The sequence below is a fragment of the Protomyctophum parallelum genome (assembly GCF_964188405.1).
Source record: "Protomyctophum parallelum genome assembly, chromosome: 4".
NCBI classification, from domain to species: Eukaryota; Metazoa; Chordata; class Actinopteri; order Myctophiformes; family Myctophidae; genus Protomyctophum; species Protomyctophum parallelum.
The window spans coordinates 57,241,201-57,256,200 of record NC_139700.1 but is presented as its reverse complement, the minus strand read 5'-3'; the positions used below and the strand labels follow the sequence as shown (position 1 = coordinate 57,256,200).

At 40.2% G+C, this 15,000-nt stretch overlaps 1 protein-coding gene across 1 annotated transcript in view; it reads left to right on the top strand.

Annotated features, from left to right (window-relative positions):
- The window catches only part of duox (dual oxidase), a gene marked incomplete at its 3' end in the record, with an annotated part of 91,100 nt that overhangs the window by 1,373 nt on the left and 74,727 nt on the right, over nucleotides 1-15,000 (top strand). Inside the window, exons 2-5 of the mRNA XM_083762620.1 lie at nucleotides 440-523; nucleotides 2,788-2,952; nucleotides 4,363-4,550; nucleotides 8,756-8,957. Coding sequence (XP_083618746.1) covers nucleotides 440-523; nucleotides 2,788-2,952; nucleotides 4,363-4,550; nucleotides 8,756-8,957 — 639 coding nt within the window. The remainder of the gene's footprint in view (nucleotides 1-439; nucleotides 524-2,787; nucleotides 2,953-4,362; nucleotides 4,551-8,755; nucleotides 8,958-15,000) is intronic.

The following is a 15,000-nucleotide window of genomic DNA, read 5'->3' as shown; positions in this document are numbered from 1 at the left end:
CAGAGTGTATTTGTATTCATTAATAATAATATATTCATAACAGGGTCTGTGTCAGAGTGTATTAGTATTCATTATTAATAATAATAATAATAATAATAATAATAATAATAATAATAATAATAATAATAATAATATATTCATATATTCATAACAGGGTGTGTGTCAGAGTGTATTAGTATTCATTAATAATAATAATAATAATAATAATAATAATAATAATAATAATAATAATAATAATAATATATTCATATATTCATAACAGGGTGTGTGTCAGAGTGTATTAGTATTCATTAATAATAATAATAATAATAATAATAATAATAATAATAATAATATATTCATATATTCATAACAGGGTGTGTGTCAGAGTGTATTAGTATTCATTAATAATAATAATAATAATACTAATAATACTAATATATTCATATATTCATAACAGGGTGTGTGTCAGAAAGGAATTGGGAGGTTCCTCGTTATGACGGCTGGTACAACAACCTGGGATATCCTAAACGAGGCGCGGTCGGTAAGTTAATTATTAAACTAATATAACTTATGATGACCTATGACCTGATGAAGACGTGACGTACACATCGAAACGTTGTCACTTTATGATGACCTATGACCTGATGAAGACGTGACGTACACATCGAAACGTTGTCACTTTATGATGACCTATGACCTGATGAAGACGTGACGTACACATCGAAACGTTGTCACTTTATGATGACCTATGACCTGATGAAGACGTGACGTACACATCGAAACGTTGTCACTTTTTATTTGCAACCTGCTGTTATTATAACCCATTTTTGTTATGCTTTAGCTATTGAAAAATAGCAGATCTACAAGCTCATAGCAGCTTGTAGGTCTGCTATTTTTGAAAAATGGAAGAACGACTGACATAGAAAACTGTCAGGATGTAGAATCTGATCTCAGGTCAGAATGGGATAAACAGTGACTTCTTGTTCGCAAGTTATCTGTCCTGCATGCCAGACTGGCCTGCTATTGGCTAGAGGCCTCTGAGACGCACCAGACTGCATGGCCTGCTATTGGCTAGAGGCCTCTGAGACGCACCAGACTGGCCTGCTATTGGCTAGAGGCCTCTGAGACGCACCAGACTGGCCTGCTATTGGCTAGAGGCCTCTGAGACGCACCAGACTGGCCTGCTATAGGCTAGAGGCCTCTGAGACGCACCAGACTGGCCTGCTATAGGCTAGAGCCCTCTGAGACGCACCAGACTGGCCTGCTATTGGCTAGAGGCCTCTGAGACGCACCAGACTGGCCTGCTATAGGCTAGAGGCCTCTGAGACGCACCAGACTGGCCTGCTATTGGCTAGAGGCCTCTGAGACGCACCAGACTGGCCTGCTATTGGCTAAAGGCCTCTGAGACGCACCAGACTGGCCTGCTATAGGCTAGAGGCCTCCAGACCCATGCATGTGTATTTTAATTCATGCATGTATATTTTAATGTATATTTTAATTCATGCATGTATATTTTAATGTATATTTTAATTCATGCATATGTATTTTAATTCATGCATGTATATTTTAATGTATATTTTAATTCATGCATGTATATTTTAATGTATATTTTAATTCATGCATGTATATTTTAATGTATATTTTAATTCATGCATGTATATTTTAATGTATATTTAAATTCATGCATGTATATTTTAATGTATATTTTAATTCATGCATGTGTATTTTAATTCATGCATGTATATTTTAATGTATATTTTAATTCATGCATGTATATTTTAATTCATGCATGTATATTTTAATGTATATTTTAATTCATGCATGTATATTTTAATGTATATTTTAATTCATGCATGTATATTTTAATGTATATTTTAATTCATGCATGTATATTTTAATGTATATTTTAATTCATGCATGTATATTTTAATGTATATTTTAATTCATGCATGTATATTTTAATGTATATTTTAATGTGTTTTGCATAATACTATACTGTGTACATACATGGTCCGATGAGAGCAGTTGCCAGATTTTGCAAGATAAACAAGCGGCCAGGTCTGTGAAAACGAGTACAAATTATTGTCAGATGTCTGTGGACCATTACATTTTAATCTGGGGTTCCCTGACGTGAGGAAATGTGGGAACCAGTGGTTTAAACTACATTAGGAAGCTTAAGGCCAAATAAACAACTACTGTACACAAAAATACTCAACCAGCAACTACCAAAATGTATTTACAAGCGACTTTACTGAAAAACAAGCCAAAGGTCGCTTATAATGAGCAGACATGGCAACACTAGCTGTCACAACTGAATACAGGAAGTGTGGAGGGAATGAAGCCCACGTGTGTGTGTGTGTGTGTGTGTGTGTGTGTGTGTGTGTGTGTGTGTGTGTGTGTGTGTGTCTCTCACTCTCTCTCTCTCTCTCTCTCTCTCTCTCTCTCTCTCTCTCTCTCTCTCTCTCTCTCTCTCTCTGTAGTAACCTGTAGTCTCTCTCCCAGGGTCCAGGCTAGTCAGACTGCTCCCTGCCCACTACTCAGACGGGGTCTCTCTCTCTCTCTCTCTCTCTCTCTCTCTCTCTCCAGTGTTAACCTGTAGTCTCTCTCCCAGGGTCCAGGCTGGTCAGACTCCTCCCTGCCCACTACTCAGACGGGGTCTCTCTCTCTCTCTCTCTCTCCAGTGTTAACCTGTAGTCTCTCTCCCAGGGTCCAGGCTAGTCAGACTGCTCCCTGCCCGGTACTCAGACGGGGTCTCTCTCTCTCTCTCTCTCTCTCTCCAGTGTTAACCTGTAGTCTCTCTCCCAGGGTCCAGGCTAGTCAGACTGCTCCCTGCCCACTACTCAGACGGGGTCTACCAGGCCCTGTTGGAACCAGACCTTCCAAACCCTCGAAGCCTCAGTCGACTGGTGACCCGAGGACCTCCAGACCAGCCCTCTGAGAGGAACCAGACCGTCCTCTCTGTGTTCTTTGGTACGGCATGCATTCATTCACTCATTCATTCATTCACTCATTCATTCATTCACTCATTCACTCATTCACTCATTCATTCATTCATTCATTCATTCATTCATTCATTCATTCATTCATTCATGCATTCATTCATTCATTCATTCATGCATTCATTCATTCATTCATTCATTCATGCATTCATTCATTCACTCATTCATTCATTCATTCATTCATTCATTCATTCATTCATTCATTCATGCATTCATTCATTCATTCATTCATGCATTCATTCATTCATTCATGCATTCATTCATTCACTCATTCATTCATTCATTCATTCATTCATTCATTCATTCATTCATTCATTCATTCATTCATTCATTCATGCATTCATTCATTCATTCATTCATGCATTCATTCATTCATTCATGCATTCATTCGTTCATTCGTTCAGTCGTTCATTCATTCATGCATTCATTCATTCATTCATTCATTCACTCATTCACTCATTCACTCATTCATTCACTCATTCATTCATTCATTCATTCATGCATGCATTAATTCATTAATTCATTCATTCATTCATTCATTCATTCATTCATGCATTAATTAATTGATTAATTCATTCATTCATTCACTCATTCACTCATCCATCCACTCATTCATTCACTCATTCACTCATTCACTCATTCATTCACTCATTCATTCATTCATTCATTCATTCACTCATGCATTAATTAATTAATTCACTCATTCATTCATTCAATCATTCACTCATTCACTCATTCACTCATTCACTCATTCATTCATGCATTCATTCATTCATTCATTCATTCACTCATTCACTCATTCACTCATTCACTCATTCATTCATTCATTCACTCACTCATTCATTCATTCATTCACCAGACCGTCCTGTCTGTGTTCTTTGGTACGGCATGCATTCATTCATTCATTCACGCATTCACTCATTCACTCATTCATTCACTCATTCATGCATTAATTAATTAATTAATTCATTCATTCATTCATTCATTCATTCATTCATTCACTCATTCACTCATTCATTCATTCATTCATTCGTTCAGTCGTTCATTCATTCATGCATTCATTCATTCATTCAATATTACAGGGCAATATGTTGCCTTTGTGTTTTAACAGGTTCAACTCCAGAGCTCTGTGTTTTAACAGGTTCAACTCCAGAGCTCTGTGTTTTAACAGGTTCAACTCCAGAGCTCTGTGTTTTAACAGGTTCAACTCCAGAGCTCTGTGTTTTAACAGGTTCAACTCCAGAGCTCTGTGTTTTAACAGGCTCAACTCCAGAGCTCTGTGTTTTAACAGGTTCAACTCCAGAGCTTTGTGTTTTAACAGGTTCAACTCCAGAGCTCTGTGTTTTAACAGGTTTAACTCCAGAGCTCTGTGTTTTAACAGGGTACCACGTGGCCTTTGAGATCTTCAACTCCAGAGCTCCGGGCTGTCCTCCAGAGTTCATGAACATCCCGGTGTCCAGAGGAGACCCCGTGTTCGATCCCACGGCTCAGGGTCACGTTCTGCTGCCCTTCCAGAGAGGACCCTGGGACAAGGAGTCCAGCCAGAGCCCCAACAACCCCCGTACACAGGTTTAAAATAGTTAACACAGGTTTAAAATAGTTAACACAGGTTTAAAATAGTTAACACAGGTTTAAAATAGTTAACACAGGTTTACTATAGTTAACACAGGTTTAATATAGTTAACACAGGTTTACTATAGTTAACACAGGTTTACTATAGTTAACACAGGTTTAATATAGTTAACACAGGTTTACTATAGTTAACACAGGTTTAAAATAGTTAACACAGGTTTACTATAGTTAACACAGGTTTAATATAGTTAACACAGGTTTAATATAGTTAACACAGGTTTAAAATAGTTAACACAGGTTTAAAATAGTTAACACAGGTTTAATATAGTTAACACAGGTTTAAAATAGTTAACACAGGTTTAATATAGTTAACACAGGTTTACTATAGTTAACACAGGTTTAATATAGTTAACACAGGTTTACTATAGTTAACACAGGTTTACTATAGTTAACACAGGTTTACTATAGTTAACACAGGTTTAATATAGTTAACACAGGTTTAAAATAGTTAACACAGGTTTAATATAGTTAACACAGGTTTAATATAGTTAACACAGGTTTAAAATAGTTAACACAGGTTTAATATAGTTAACACAGGTTTACTATAGTTAACACAGGTTTAATATAGTTAACACAGGTTTACTATAGTTAACACAGGTTTACTATAGTTAACACAGGTTTACTATAGTTAACACAGGTTTACTATAGTTAACACAGGTTTACTATAGTTAACACAGGTTTAATATAGTTAACACAGGTTTAAAATAGTTAACACAGGTTTAATATAGTTAACACAGGTTTAATATGTTAACACAGGTTTACTATAGTTAACACAGGTTTAAAATAGTTAACACAGGTTTAATATAGTTAACACAGGTTTACTATAGTTAACACAGGTTTACTATAGTTAACACAGGTTTAATATAGTTAACACAGGTTTAAAATAGTTAACACAGGTTTACTATAGTTAACACAGGTTTAAAATAGTTAACACAGGTTTAATATAGTTAACACAGGTTTAATATAGTTAACACAGGTTTACTATAGTTAACACAGGTTTAATATAGTTAACACAGGTTTACTATAGTTAACACAGGTTTAATATAGTTAACACAGGTTTAATATGTTAACACAGGTTTAATATAGCTAACACAGGTTTAATATAGTTAACACAGGTTTAATATAGTTAACACAGGTTTACTATAGTTAACACAGGTTTAATATAGTTAACACAGGTTTACTATAGTTAACACAGGTTTAATATAGTTAACACAGGTTTACTATAGTTAACACAGGTTTAATATAGTTAACACAGGTTTAATATAGTTAACACAGGTTTACTATAGTTAACACAGGTTTAATATAGTTAACACAGGTTTAATATAGTTAACACAGGTTTAATATAGTTAACACAGGTTTACTATAGTTAACACAGGTTTAATATAGTTAACACAGGTTTAATATAGTTAACACAGGTTTAATATAGTTAACACAGGTTTAATATAGTTAACACAGGTTTAATATAGTTAACACAGGTTTACTATAGTTAACACAGGTTTACTATAGTTAACACAGGTTTAATATAGTTAACACAGGTTTACTATAGTTAACACAGGTTTAATATGTTAACACAGGTTTAAAATAGTTAACACAGGTTTAATATAGTTAACACAGGTTTAATATAGTTAACACAGGTTTACTATGTTAACACAGGTTTAATATAGTTAACACAGGTTTACTATGTTAACACAGGTTTACTATGTTAACACAGGTTTAATATAGTTAACACAGGTTTAATATAGTTAACACAGGTTTAATATAGTTAACACAGGTTTAATATAGTTAACACAGGTTTAATATAGTTAACACAGGTTTACTATAGTTAACACAGGTTTAATATAGTTAACACAGGTTTAATATAGTTAACACAGGTTTAATATAGTTAACACAGGTTTAATATAGTTAACACAGGTTTAATATAGTTAACACAGGTTTAATATAGTTAACACAGGTTTAATATGTTAACACAGGTTTACTATAGTTAACACAGGTTTACTATAGTTAACACAGGTTTAATATAGTTAACACAGGTTTACTATGTTAACACAGGTTTAATATAGTTAACACAGGTTTAATATAGTTAACACAGGTTTACTATAGTTAACACAGGTTTAATATGTTAACACAGGTTTAAAATAGTTAACACAGGTTTAATATAGTTAACACAGGTTTAATATGTTAACACAGGTTTAAAATAGTTAACACAGGTTTACTATAGTTAACACAGGTTTACTATAGTTAACACAGGTTTACTATGTTAACACAGGTTTAATATAGTTAACACAGGTTTAATATAGTTAACACAGGTTTACTATAGTTAACACAGGTTTAATATAGTTAACACAGGTTTACTATAGTTAACACAGGTTTAATATAGTTAACACAGGTTTAATATAGTTAACACAGGTTTAATATAGTTAACACAGGTTTAATATAGTTAACACAGGTTTAATATAGTTAACACAGGTTTACTATAGTTAACACAGGTTTAATATGTTAACACAGGTTTAAAATAGTTAACACAGGTTTAATATAGTTAACACAGGTTTAATATAGTTAACACAGGTTTACTATGTTAACACAGGTTTAATATAGTTAACACAGGTTTACTATGTTAACACAGGTTTACTATGTTAACACAGGTTTAATATAGTTAACACAGGTTTAATATAGTTAACACAGGTTTAATATAGTTAACACAGGTTTAATATAGTTAACACAGGTTTAATATAGTTAACACAGGTTTACTATAGTTAACACAGGTTTAATATAGTTAACACAGGTTTACTATAGTTAACACAGGTTTAATATAGTTAACACAGGTTTAATATAGTTAACACAGGTTTAATATAGTTAACACAGGTTTAATATAGTTAACACAGGTTTAATATAGTTAACACAGGTTTAATATGTTAACACAGGTTTACTATAGTTAACACAGGTTTACTATAGTTAACACAGGTTTAATATAGTTAACACAGGTTTACTATGTTAACACAGGTTTAATATAGTTAACACAGGTTTAATATAGTTAACACAGGTTTACTATAGTTAACACAGGTTTAATATGTTAACACAGGTTTAAAATAGTTAACACAGGTTTAATATAGTTAACACAGGTTTAATATGTTAACACAGGTTTAAAATAGTTAACACAGGTTTACTATAGTTAACACAGGTTTAATATAGTTAACACAGGTTTAATATAGTTAACACAGGTTTAATATAGTTAACACAGGTTTAATATGTTAACACAGGTTTAAAATAGTTAACACAGGTTTACTATAGTTAACACAGGTTTACTATAGTTAACACAGGTTTACTATGTTAACACAGGTTTAATATAGTTAACACAGGTTTAATATAGTTAACACAGGTTTACTATAGTTAACACAGGTTTAATATAGTTAACACAGGTTTAATATAGTTAACACAGGTTTACTATAGTTAACACAGGTTTAATATGTTAACACAGGTTTAAAATAGTTAACACAGGTTTACTATGTTAACACATGGTTTAATATAGTTAACACAGGTTTAATATAGTTAACACAGGTTTAATATAGTTAACACAGGTTTAAAATAGTTAACACAGGTTTAATATAGTTAACACAGGTTTAATATAGTTAACACAGGTTTAAAATAGTTAACACAGGTTTAATATAGTTAACACATGGTTTAATATAGTTAACACAGGTTTAATATAGTTAACACAGGTTTAATATAGTTAACACAGGTTTAATATAGTTAACACAGGTTTAATATTACTACTATTACTATTATTACTAGTAATAGTAGTAATACTAGTAGTAATACCCCCCCAGAAGCAAAGATTTGAGTTAAAAACGTTCACCCTGAAACAATATATATTCAAAGATTTTACATTTTCTCGATTTTTCTAAAATAGCAGATCTACAAGCTCGTAGCGTGGCACTCGGTGCCGCGCTACGAGCTTGTAGATCTGCTATCTTTCAATAGCTAAAGCATGACATAATCCTTAAAACCCCAAACGGGGTTCCCGTTCTGAATCGGTTAAGTTTCAGGAAATGACAGATTTGGCTAGACAAGTCAAATAACGGAGGATGATGATGTCATCATCATGATGATGTCATCATGATCTCACGATGATGTCATCCATCCAGGTGAACCTGGTGACGGCGTGGATGGACGGCAGCTCCATATATGGTCCTTCCACGTCCTGGTGTGACGCCCTGAGGAGTTTCTCCGGAGGTCGCCTGAGGTCGGGCGCCGAGTGGAACATGCCCCCCCGAGGAGGGGGGCGTTTCCTGATGTGGAGCGCTGGGGACCCCTCGACCGGGGAGCACGGCCCCGATGGCCTCTATGGTGAGTACTGAGGACCCCCGACCCCTCTACTGGGACCCCTCTACAGGGACCCCTAGACCCCTCTACTGGGACCCCTAGACCCCTCTACAGGGACCCCTAGACCCCTCTACAGGGACCCCTAGACCCCTCTACTGGGACCCCCCGACCCCTCTACTGGGACCCCTCTACAGGGACCCCTAGACCCCTCTACAGGGACCCCTCGACCCCTCTACTGGGACCCCTAGACCCCTCTACTGGGACCCCTCTACTGGGACCCCTAGACCCCTCTACTGGGACCCCTCTACTGGGACCCCTAGACCCCTCTACTGGGACCCCTCGACCGGGGAGCACGGCCCCGATGGCCTCTATGGTGAGTACTGAGGACCCCCCGACCCCTCTACTGGGACCCCTAGACCCCTCTACTGGGACCCCCCGACCCCTCTACTGGGACCCCTCTACAGGGACCCCTAGACCCCTCTACAGGGACCCCTCGACCCCTCTACTGGGACCCCTAGACCCCTCTACTGGGACCCCTCTACTGGGACCCCTAGACCCCTCTACTGGGACCCCTCTACTGGGACCCCTAGACCCCTCTACTGGGACCCTCTACAGGGACCCCTAGACCCCTCTACTGGGACCCCTCTACAGGGACCCCTAGACCCCTCTACTGGGACCCCTCTACAGGGACCCCTAGACCCCTCTACTGGGACCCCTAGACCCCTCTACTGGGACCCTCTACAGGGACCCCTAGACCCCTCTACTGGGACCCCTAGACCCCTCTACAGGGACCCCTAGACCCCTCTACTGGGACCCCTAGACCCCTCTACTGGGACCCTCTACAGGGACCCCTAGACCCCTCTACTGGGACCCCTAGACCCCTCTACTGGGACCCCTAGACCCCTCTACTGGGACCCTCTACAGGGACCCCTAGACCCCTCTACAGGGACCCCTAGACCCCTCTACTGGGACCCCCAGGCCCCTCTACTGGGACCCCTAGACCCCTCTACTGGGACCCCTAGACCCCTCTACTGGGACCCCTAGACCCCTCTACTGAGGACCCCTAGACCCCTCTACTGGGACCCCCAGGCCCCTCTACTGGGACCCCTAGACCCCTCTACTGGGACCCCCAGACCCCTCTACTGGGACCCCTAGACCCCTCTACTGGGACCCCTCTACTGGGACCCCTAGACCCCTCTACTGGGACCCTCTACAGGGACCCCTAGACCCCTCTACTGGGACCCCTCTACAGGGACCCCTAGACCCCTCTACTGGGACCCCTCTACAGGGACCCCTAGACCCCTCTACTGGGACCCCTAGACCCCTCTACTGGGACCCTCTACAGGGACCCCTAGACCCCTCTACTGGGACCCCTAGACCCCTCTACAGGGACCCCTAGACCCCTCTACTGGGACCCCTAGACCCCTCTACTGGGACCCTCTACAGGGACCCCTAGACCCCTCTACTGGGACCCCTAGACCCCTCTACTGGGACCCCTAGACCCCTCTACTGGGACCCTCTACAGGGACCCCTAGACCCCTCTACAGGGACCCCTAGACCCCTCTACTGGGACCCCCAGGCCCCTCTACTGGGACCCCTAGACCCCTCTACTGGGACCCCTAGACCCCTCTACTGGGACCCCTAGACCCCTCTACTGAGGACCCCTAGACCCCTCTACTGGGACCCCCAGGCCCCTCTACTGGGACCCCTAGACCCCTCTACTGGGACCCCCAGGCCCCTCTACTGGGACCCCTCGACCGGGGAGCACGGCCCCGATGGACTCTATGGTGAGTACTGAGGACCCCTCGACCCCTCTACTGGGACCCCTAGACCCCTCTACTGGGACCCCTAGACCCCTCTACTGGGACCCCTAGACCCCTCTACTGGGACCCCTAGACCCCTCTACTGGGACCCCTAGACCCCTCTACTGGGACCCCTAGACCCCTCTACTGGGACCCCTAGACCCCTCTACTGGGACCCCTAGACCCCTCTACTGGGACCCCTAGACCCCTCTACTGGGACCCCTAGACCCCTCTACTGGGACCCCTCGACCCCTCTACTGGGACCCCTCTACTGGGACCCCTAGACCCCTCTACTGGGACCCCTAGACCCCTCTACTGGGACCCCTAGACCCCTCTACTGGGACCCCTCTACTGGGACCCCTAGACCCCTCTACTGGGACCCCTCTACAGGGACCCCTAGACCCCTCTACTGGGACCCCTAGACCCCTCTACTGGGACCCCTAGACCCCTCTACTGGGACCCCTCTACTGGGACCCCTCGACCCCTCTACTGGGACCCCTCTACTGGGACCCCTAGACCCCTCTACTGGGACCCCTAGACCCCTCTACTGAGGACCCCTAGACCCCTCTACTGGGACCCCTCTACTGGGACCCCTAGACCCCTCTACTGGGACCCCTAGACCCCTCTACTGGGACCCCTAGACCCCTCTACTGGGACCCCTAGACCCCTCTACTGGGACCCCTAGACCCCTCTACTGGGACCCCTAGACCCCTCTACTGGGACCCCTAGACCCCTCTACTGGGACCCCTAGACCCCTCTACTGGGACCCCTAGACCCCTCTACTGGGACCCCTCGACCCCTCTACTGGGACCCCTCTACTGGGACCCCTAGACCCCTCTACTGGGACCCCTAGACCCCTCTACTGGGACCCCTAGACCCCTCTACTGGGACCCCTCTACTGGGACCCCTAGACCCCTCTACTGGGACCCCTCTACAGGGACCCCTAGACCCCTCTACTGGGACCCCTAGACCCCTCTACTGGGACCCCTAGACCCCTCTACTGGGACCCCTCTACTGGGACCCCTCGACCCCTCTACTGGGACCCCTCTACTGGGACCCCTAGACCCCTCTACTGGGACCCCTAGACCCCTCTACTGAGGACCCCTAGACCCCTCTACTGGGACCCCTCTACTGGGACCCCTAGACCCCTCTACTGGGACCCCTAGACCCCTCTACTGAGGACCCCTAGACCCCTCTACTGGGACCCCTCTACTGGGACCCCTCTACTGAGGACCCCTCTACTGGGGAGCACGGTCCAGATGGACTCTATGGTAACCTTATGACCTTTATACTGGGGAGGTGAGGGGTCCGGGGACCCCCCCTCTACCATGGAAATGTGACCTCCACACAGAAAGGTCCTTTTCCCCAACCCCACCTATAGGGTATGGGCACTGATGGCGTGGAGCAGAGAACATGCGGGAATCGAACCCGGGACCTTCTATAGCTGTGAGGCGACACAGCGGCTACCCACTTCCTTCCTTCCTTCCTTCCTTCCCTCCTTCCTTCCTTCCTTCCTTCCTTCCTGCACAGCTGTCCAGTTGATCATTCTAAAGGGCCTTGCAAACGTGGAGTTCATTTTCAATGAGCTCTCCTTTCTTCCCAGCCAGCTGTTTGAAAGTGACACACTGAGCGGTCTAGTAATCACTCTCTGCACTCTGACGTATGTATGACTGTGTGTTGTGTAGAGGCTGACCACAGACTGACCACAGGCTGACCAGCGCTACACCCTCCCCCTGGCATCACCCAGGCTGTTTAACCCATTCTGACCTGAGATCAGATTCTAAAAATGTCTGTTTGAAATTGACAGTTTTCTGAAAAAGCTATGTTTCTATGGCAACCGTTCTTCGACTTTAAAAAAATAGCAGACCTACAAGCTCGTAGCGCGCCACTCGGTGGCGCGCTATGAGCTTGTAGGTCTGCTATTTTTCAATAGCTAAAGCATGACGTAATGTTACAACAACATGGGTTCCCACCCAGGCTGTTTAACCACATCTACACCCTCCCCCCCCGGCATCACCCAGGCTGTTTACCCACCGCTACACCCTCCCCCCCCTGGCATCACCCAGGCTGTTTAACCACATCTACACCCTCCCCCCCCTGGCATCACCCAGGCTGTTTACCCACCGCTACACCCTCCCCCCCTGGCATCACCCAGGCTGTTTAACCACATCTACACCCTCCCCCCCTGGCATGGCCCAGGCTGTTTACCCACCGCTACACCCTCCCCCCCTGGCATGGCCCAGGCTGTGGCAGCAGCAGGCTGTCATTACCTGTAGGCTGTGGAGCTCTGCTGCCTTTGTCAGCCGTGGTGTTTGACAAACTCCTCCATTATGAGTCGTATTAGTGGTCAGCAGGCCGGAGAGTAACGGAGCTAATCGATCACACACCCCTCCATTATCACCCGGCCTGCTGGTACACGCTGCACGTGCATCAGTGCACGTGGTGCAAAGTGAAACTGCGGTAGGAATTAAGGCTACTCTCTGTCTCTAGCTTGTGATCTTAGCTTTAGTCCTGAATAGAATAATTAATTTAAATTCATTGTGATCTTATAGCTTTAGTCCTGAATATAATAAGGAATTTAAATGAATTGTGATCTTATAGCTTTAGTCCTGAATATAATAATTAATTTAAATTAATTGTGATCTTATAGCTTTAGTCCTGAATAGAATAATAAATTTAAATTCATTGTGATCTTATAGCTTTAGTCCTGAATATAATAATTAATTTAAATTAATTGTGATCTTATAGCTTTAGTCCTGAATAGAATAATGAATTTAAATTAATTGTGATCTTATAGCTTTAGTCCTGAATATAATAATTAATTTAAATTAATTGTGATCTTATAGCTTTAGTCCTGAATATAATAATTAATTTAAATTAATTGTGATCTTAGCTTTAGTCCTGAATAGAATAATTAATTTAAATTAATTGTGATCTTATAGCTTTAGTCCTGAATAGAATAATACATTTAAATTCATTGTGATCTTATAGCTTTAGTCCTGAATAGAATAATAAATTTAAATTAATTGTGATCTTATAGCTTTAGTCCTGAATAGAATAATACATTTAAATTCATTGTGATCTTATAGCTTTAGTCCTGAATATAATAATGAATTTAAATTCATTGTGATCTTATAGCTTTAGTCCTGAATAGAATAATTAATTTAAATTAATTGTGATCTTATATCTTTAGTCCTGAATAGAATAATTAATTTAAATTCATTGTGATCTTATAGCTTTAGTCCTGAATAGAATAATTAATTTAAATTCATTGTGATCTTATAGCTTTAGTCCTGGATATAATAATTAATTTAAATTAATTGTGATCTTATAGCTTTAGTCCTGAATAGAATAATTAATTTAAATTAATTGTGATCTTAGCTTTAGTCCTGAATAGAATAATTAATTTAAATTCATTGTGATCTTATAGCTTTAGTCCTGAATATAATAATTAATTTAAATTCATTGTGATCTTATAGCTTTAGTCCTGAATATAATAATGAATTTAAATTCATTGTGATCTTATAGCTTTAGTCCTGAATAGAATAATGAATTTAAATTCATTGTGATCTTATATCTTTAGTCCTGAATATAATAATTCATTTAAATTAATTGTGATCTTATAGCTTTAGTCCTGAATAGAATAATTAATTTAAATTAATTGTGATCTTATAGCTTTAGTCCTGAATAGAATAATTAATTTACATTCATTGTGATCTTATAGCTTTAGTCCTGAATAGAATAATTAATTTAAATTCATTGTGACCTTATAGCTTTAGTCCTGAATATAATAATGAATTTAAATTAATTGTGATCTTATAGCTTTAGTCCTGAATATAATAATTAATTTAAATTAATTGTGATCTTATAGCTTTAGTCCTGAATATAATAATGAATTTAAATTCATTGTGATCTTATAGCTTTAGTCCTGAATATAATAATTAATTTAAATTCATTGTGATCTTATAGCTTTAGTCCTGAATAGAATAATGAATTTAAATTAATTGTGATCTTATAGCTTTAGTCCTGAATAGAATAATGAATTTAAATTAATTGTGATCTTATAGCTTTAGTCCTGAATAGAATAATGAATTTAAATTAATTGTGATCTTATAGCTTTAGTCTTGAATATAATAATGAATTTAAATTCATTGTGATCTTATAGCTTTAGTCCTGAATATAATATTTAATTTAAATGAATTGTGATCTTATATCTTTAGTCCTGAATATAATAATGCATTTAAATTCATTGTGACCTTATAGCT